The 7500-nt window shown below is 42.5% G+C and overlaps 1 protein-coding gene across 1 annotated transcript in view; it reads left to right on the forward strand.

The window, feature by feature from the left end:
• gli1 (GLI family zinc finger 1) overlaps nt 1-7500 on the forward strand; it is a 44067-nt gene that overhangs the window by 22624 nt on the left and 13943 nt on the right. Inside the window, 1 exon segment of the mRNA XM_043232060.1 lies at nt 5264-5364. Coding sequence (XP_043087995.1) covers nt 5294-5364 — 71 coding nt within the window. The 5' untranslated portion in view covers nt 5264-5293.

Consider the following 7500-nt stretch of genomic DNA (forward strand, 5'->3'; position numbering starts at 1 on the left):
ATGCTTTTATCAAACCAGACAAAGTTCTGTTTTTCTGCTCCTTCCTTTGCTACAAATAACACTTGGTATTCTGACACTTTGCTTATGTATATGATTGTGCATTTTTTAATAATAATCAGTGTAGGTGTGTTTGTGTCCGTGTGTGTGTGTGTGTGTGTGTGTGTGTATGGTAATGTGTAGTTTCTTCCGTCCTGAAGTTCTGCTGGTGTTCGTGTTTCCAGGAACTGCTGCGTGTTTGTTTACACCGAGAGTTCACAGCCGTTTAAAAACTCAGGATGAGGATCGTGCTCGAGTGTGGAAAACTCGTTGTCGTGGGTGGTTGCCAAGGTGTTGCTATGTAACTGTGACTGATTGCCAGGGTTCGCTTTGGAGTTGTGGGTGGTTGCCAGGGTGATGTAACTATAGGTCGCTGCTATGGTGTTGCTATGCAACTGTGAGTGGTTACCAGAATGTTGCTATATAGCTGTGAGTGGTTGCCAAGGTTAGCTATGAAGCTGTAGTTGGTTGCCAAGTTGTTGCTATGCAGATATGTGTGGTTGACGTGCCAGGGTGTTGCCATGCAACTGTGTGTGGTTGCCAAGATGTTGTTATGTTGCTGTGAGCGGTTGCCAGGCTGTTTGTACACAGCAGTAGGCCTAGCTGGTGTTGCTATGCAGCTATGAGTTGTTCCCCAGGTGTTGCTATGGCTGGTTTCTATGCAGAGGTATGAGGTTGAGGTTGCCAGGGTGTTGCTATGCAGCTATAGGTGGCTGCCAGGGTGTTGCTATGCAGCTGTGGGTGGTTGCCAGGGTGATGCTGTGAAGCAATGTGTTGCTGTGCAAATGAGAATCAATTAATAATGTTAATTAAAAATTATATAGTTCTTTTCTAGGCACTCAGAGTGCTTTACATTGTGAAGGGGAATCTCCTCATTCCTCACCAGTATGCAGCTTATTTTTTGGGAGACATTTGTGTCACGTTCTTTAACAACTGTGACAAGTACTTTTCAGGATCAACTAACCGCTGGATTTTCAAAAGCATGTGAAATAAAGTTCAAAATATTGCTCAAATAATGTTAAAAAGCGTATTTCTCAGGCTAAACCAGGCAGTGCACATGCAGTCCCACGTCTCAGGATGCAGACTTCTAACGGCAGCTGCAGTGATTTTACTGATCAGCGATTGGCTCTTTTGCTCAGAAGGCGGGGCTTCGTTCAATAGAGCAGCCATACTGAATGCTGCATTTTTCCTCTTTCAAAACTATACGAGTGACACGTCTTGGATATTCTATATTTTACAAACTGGTCTGATATTGTGAATATGTCCACACCCCAAAACATGACGCTGAAACAAGATGATCTGCGATTGGTTGTTTGACATGTTGATGTCCAATGAAAAGCTACTATGTATTCCAGACCTTCAGCCATCAGTGGTTGCTATGCAGCTATGAGGGGTTGCCAGGGTGTTGCTATTCAGATTTCTCTGGCTGCAAAAATGTATTTTCTTCTCAGTGTTGTTTTCCGGGACAAGTATTTAATCATTCTCAAATCAAGATACATTACTGTTTGTTTGTTGTAAGCATCACCTACTTAATTTTGATACATGGAAAAAAATGATAGGTTTCTGTGTGGTTGCTAGAATGTTATGGGTGGGCTAGTACTAGTCACGACAGATTTAACAGCACTGGAAATCTAAAGACACACACACCAGTAAGGCCGCTCAGTAGGGTGATTATGGGTATTTTGTCTATTTTACACATAATTCTTGTGGTCACAAAAAGTCTGCTGCTATTACGAGGCTTTAGAGATTCTATTCTGGGGTAAACTGGGCATAAAGGAAGAGAGTAAGAGTGTGTGTGTGTGTGTGTGAAGGTAAGCAAGCACAAGTGTGTTCAGCAGCTGTGAGTCTGTCGATGAAGCAGCTTTTTACAGAAGAAAAGACGAGCTGAGTTTGGGTGCAGTCATGTGAAAATGAGGAGAAGGAGAGCAGACGGAGGTGTGAGGTTTGGTTAAACCACAGGTATGAACGATAGAGAGAGAGAGAGAGAGAGAGACAGAGAGAGAGAGAGAGAGAGACAGAGAGAGAGAGAGAGAGAGAGAGAGAGACAGAGAGAGACAGAGAGAGAGAGACAGAGAGAGAGAGAGAGAGAGAGAGAGAGAGAGAGAGAGAGAGAGAGAGAGAGAGAGAGAGAGAGAGAGAGAGAGAGAGAGAGAGAGAGAGAGAGAGAGAGAGAGAGAGAGAGAGAGAGAGAGAGAGAGAGAGAGAGAGAGAGAGAGAGAGAGAGAGAGAGAGACAGAGAGAGAGAGAGAGAGAGAGAGAGAGAGAGAGAGAGAGAGAGACAGAGAGAGAGAGAGAGAGAGAGAGAGAGAGAGAGAGAGAGAGAGAGAGAGAGAGAGAGACAGAGAGAGAGAGAGAGAGAGAGAGAGAGAGAGATTGGAAAAAGAACCAGCCCTTTTCACTTAAGTTTCCTTTAAACAGTTTACGGTTGCCATGACAACATTGGAGCGATTTAATTCCGAAAGAATCTTTCTTGCAACATTTGTTGCTACAATCTGGCATTTAATGCTTCTGTGCGATATTAACTCACTTATGTCACATCATTATCTTTCTTTATAGCGATTTATACCATACAAAAATAAGAAAAGAGGTCATCAGTAATTAAATTTTTTATCACTTTTCATATATTGTTTGTCAATTTATTTAATTTAGTACATCAGGTTAAAATAATTATGTCGTTTGCAAATGGCTGAAGTAGGTTAACTAGATTTTGATCTGATTTATTAGAAAATAGTTGAGCTGGTGTTTGGAGTTAACTAGTTGTAGGGTTAGTAAACGGGTTGTTGGCTCAGAGGGAATAACGGAGCGAAGAATTGAGTCGGGTTAAGAAAACAAAGAAGGAGCTGGAAAATAAAGTTTACCATTGAAGAAAAACAAGGATATAGAGAGACGGAGGTGGAATCTGGCTGTGGTTTGTCCGATCCCAAACCCAACCCATTCCTCTCGTTTGAGCCACATCAGGAACGACTGGCTGCATTAGAGCTGCCATTATCCTCTCCAAGTCATAACAGCTAGAACACCCACCTCGACAGAGAGAGAGAGAGAGAGAGAGAGAGAGAGAGAGAGAGAGAGAGAGAGAGAGAGAGAGAGAGAGAGAGAGAGAGAGAGAGAGAGAGAGAGAGAGAGAGAGAGAGAGAGAGAGAGAGAGAGAGAGAGAGAGAGAGAGAGAGAGAGAGAGAGAGAGAGAGAGAGAGAGAGAGAGAGAGAGAGAGAGAGAGAGAGAGAGAGAGAGAGAGAGAGACAGAGAGAGAGAGAGAGAGAGAGAGAGAGAGAGAGAGAGAGAGAGAGAGAGAGAGAGAGAGAGAGAGAGAGAGAGAGAGAGAGAGAGAGAGAGAGAGAGAGAGAGAGAGAGAGAGAGAGAGAGAGAGAGAGAGAGAGAGAGAGAGAGAGAGAGAGAGAGAGAGAGAGAGAGAGAGAGAGAGAGAGAGAGAGAGAGAGAGAGAGAGAGAGAGAGAGAGAGAGAGAGAGAGAGAGAGAGAGAGAGAGAGAGAGAGAGAGAGAGAGAGAGAGAGAGAGAGAGAGAGAGAGAGAGAGAGAGAGAGAGAGAGAGAGAGAGAGAGAGAGAGAGAGAGAGAGAGAGAGAGAGAGAGAGAGAGAGAGAGAGAGAGAGAGAGAGAGAGAGAGAGAGAGAGAGAGAGAGAGAGAGAGAGAGAGAGAGAGAGAGAGAGAGAGAGAGAGAGAGAGAGAGAGAGAGAGAGAGAGAGAGAGAGAGAGAGAGAGAGAGAGAGAGAGAGAGAGAGAGAGAGACAGAGAGAGAGAGAGAGAGAGAGAGAGAGAGAGAGAGAGAGAGAGAGAGAGAGAGAGAGAGAGAGAGAGAGAGAGAGAGAGAGAGAGAGAGAGAGAGAGAGAGAGAGAGAGAGAGAGAGAGAGAGAGAGAGAGAGAGAGAGAGAGAGAGAGAGAGAGAGAGAGAGAGAGAGAGAGACAGAGAGAGAGAGAGACAGAGAGAGAGAGAGAGAGAGAGAGAGAGAGAGAGAGAGAGAGAGAGAGAGAGAGAGAGAGAGAGAGAGAGAGAGAGAGAGAGAGAGAGAGAGAGAGAGAGAGAGAGAGAGAGAGAGAGAGAGAGAGAGAGAGAGAGAGAGAGAGAGAGAGAGAGAGAGAGAGAGAGAGAGAGAGAGAGAGAGAGAGAGAGAGAGAGAGAGAGAGAGAGAGAGAGAGAGAGAGAGAGAGAGAGAGAGAGAGAGAGAGAGAGAGAGAGAGAGAGAGAGAGAGAGAGAGAGAGAGAGAGACAGAGAGAGAGAGAGAGAGAGAGAGAGAGAGAGAGAGAGACAGAGAGAGAGAGAGAGAGAGAGAGAGAGAGAGAGAGAGAGAGAGAGAGAGAGAGAGAGAGAGAGAGAGAGACAGAGAGAGACAGAGAGAGAGAGAGAGAGAGAGAGAGAGAGAGAGAGAGAGAGAGAGAGAGAGAGAGAGAGAGAGAGAGACTGGTTTACAGTCTGTGGAAGACGCCGACAGATTTGAAAGAAGTCAATCTGAGTCTATCACAGATAAACAGAACGTTCAAAAGAACAGAGTTTATTGGAAGAAGAAATAGAAGTTTTTACTGTTTCTTTTGATCAGTTTCATGAAGCCTCCACCTCAATCCAAATAACAACAAGTGATGAGCGAGTTTCATCAGATGTTTGTTTTTTTATTTCTGTGTAGCCCCGCCCACAGTGAAATCTCATTGGTCAGTCTGACATGAAACGTGCTCGTTGCTGGAAAACATGCAGCGTCATGAAAACGGTGTTTTTTTTACCTGGTGATTTTATAGCTGGCTGATGGTCACACGGTCACATTTTAGTCCCCGTCATGCCTGTGACTCCCCTGTGAGTTCTGACAGGTGTGTGTCCATATGTGTGTGTGTGTGTGTGTGTGTGTGTGTGTGTGTGTGTGTGTGTGTGTGTGTAGACCTCCCTCGTGGTATTTATTGGGTCGGGCAGCTGTGGCTTCATACAAGATCTCTATTTAGCGCCTGAAACTCATTAGCACACGTTACCAGATATACACCTACACACACACACACACACACACACACACACACACACACACACACACATGCTCGCATGACAGTGTGTGTATTGCATATCCATGTAGGTGTCTGGAAAAGTGTCCTTTACTTAAAGTGCTATGTTGAAGCTCAAAGCATGTTGTTTTAATATGCTCCTGCTGACTGCATGTGTGTTATCAGCTCTAACGCTGTCATATGTGTGTGTGTGTGTGTGTGTGTGTGTGTGTGTGTGTGTGTTCCCGCAGAGGTCTGAGGCTGTAGCTGCGTTCGTCTCAATGCTAGTGGACATGCAGCCGCGTCAGGGGCTGTACCACTACAACAACACCTCCAGCCAGCCGAGCCGAGGGTACGCTCACTCACATTACCCACAATCCCTCACTCAAACACATCTGATTCGTATCAGCCGTCCTCCACATGAACGCACAGGTAGAGCAAAAACAAACAGAAACAGAGCCACAAACAAACAAAACCAGTTCAGCGTGAAGCGTGTGTTCATAGTTAGATAATACATGTACAGATTCTGTAAGAAGTTATGAACAGGGTTCCCAAAAGTAGGGTTTGCGAGCTGATGAAAAGTTGAAGATAAATTAAATCGAAAAATATAAACTTTGGGTAAATAATTTTCAGACGAAAGCAATTACATTTTGTTTAAATAAATGTAATAATATTTAAGTTCTTAGTGCTGTCAAACAATCCAAAATAAAAGTTTTGTGTCCAAATATATATATATATATATATTTATTTTGAATGTATATATAAATACACAAACATGCATATTTAAGATGAAAATGTAACATTTAAATATGAAATATATTTATATATGAGGTATATTATAGCAATATGAACATTTAAATAATTACAAAATACATGCTGTATGTGTGTGTATTTAATCATGCATAATAAAAATAAACAGTACAAACGTGTGTTATGTAAACAATTTAGTATTTCCCACAATTAATAATTTGACCGTACCATTTAAAATATTAATTATAATATAATACAAATTATAATACTTAAGTATAATAATATATTAAATAATAATTTTTATTATTAACATATTTGGTCATAATAATCACAGGCACTTCAAATAAAAGTTTTTTGGGTTCAGATAGCAAAAAGAAAAAGGTTTGGGAATCCATTGAATAATGTCACTGTCTCAGTAAGTGAACAAAAACAATTAAATGAGCCAATCAGGAAAAATGTGTATAATTGCCTAAAAAATATTATTATTTTTAAATGTGTTACTTTTACGGTACTGAAACCCCTCGGTTATTGTTTTAATAATATTTATGAATCATTTTGAGTTTTTTATGGTTAGTATTTTTGTCAGTTTAAGTGATTAAGTGATTTGTTTCAGAACTGTGTTAGAAACTGCTGTGCAATCACAACAATTATAGTTTGGCTTGTTTTTTTTAAGGAAAATATTAGAATGACTTGATCTGGTGGTTTTCTCGGGTTCATTTAGTTTCTTTTGAGGTTAATGCTGGTTATTAATGATGAGGTCAGATCCAGTCTCTCGCTCCTCCTCCTCCTCCTCCTCCTCCTGCTAAATGCCACCCATGTTGAGCCGCTCTCTCTCTCTCTCTCTCTGTCTCTCTGTGTCTCTCGACCGTTTTCTCTCTCACAGCTGCTTATTACTGGTCAGAGAGCAGAAACTCTCCGCATGACTGACCAAACCAGACTCAGGTTTCCTCAGAGAGACACAACTGAATTTTAGAATAACAACTTTATTCAGTTGCGTCAGCCAGCGGTCGGATCTTTAGAGAACAGTCCTTGCAAAAAAAAAAGTCAACTTAAGTTTTACAACAAAACCCCTTCAAAATCAGAAGGTATCTTTGTAAACAACACGGATCCCGCGGATCTACAAATGAATGGGATCTCTTTTTGAAGGTGGAGTTTGGCTGAAGTGACCCTAATAAACATAAATATTAATATCTATCTCTTAATAGCGGTTCTGCTTATCAGATCGGCGTCTTTTAGGAATGCTTAGGAAAACAAGCCAAAGATGAGAGAGAGAGAGAGAGAGAGAGAGAGAGAGAGAGAGAGAGAGAGAGAGAGAGAGAGAGAGAGAGAGAGAGAGAGAGAGAGAGAGAGAGACAGAGAGAGAGAGAGAGACAGAGAGAGAGAGACAGAGAGAGAGAGAGAGAGACAGAGAGAGAGAGAGAGAGAGAGAGAGAGAGAGAGAGAGAGAGAGAGAGAGAGAGAGAGAGAGAGAGAGAGAGAGAGAGAGAGAGAGAGACAGAGAGAGAGAGAGAGAGAGAGAGAGAGAGAGAGAGAGAGAGAGAGAGAGAGAGAGAGAGAGAGAGAGAGAGAGAGAGAGAGAGAGAGAGAGAGAGAGAGAGAGAGAGAGAGAGAGAGAGAGAGAGAGAGAGAGAGAGAGAGAGAGAGAGAGAGAGAGAGAGAGAGAGAGAGAGAGAGAGAGAGAGAGAGAGAGAGAGAGAGAGAGAGAGAGAGAGAGAGAGAGAGAGAGAGAGAGAGAGAG

The sequence above is a fragment of the Puntigrus tetrazona genome, unplaced genomic scaffold (assembly GCF_018831695.1).
Source record: "Puntigrus tetrazona isolate hp1 unplaced genomic scaffold, ASM1883169v1 S000000513, whole genome shotgun sequence".
NCBI classification, from domain to species: Eukaryota; Metazoa; Chordata; class Actinopteri; order Cypriniformes; family Cyprinidae; genus Puntigrus; species Puntigrus tetrazona.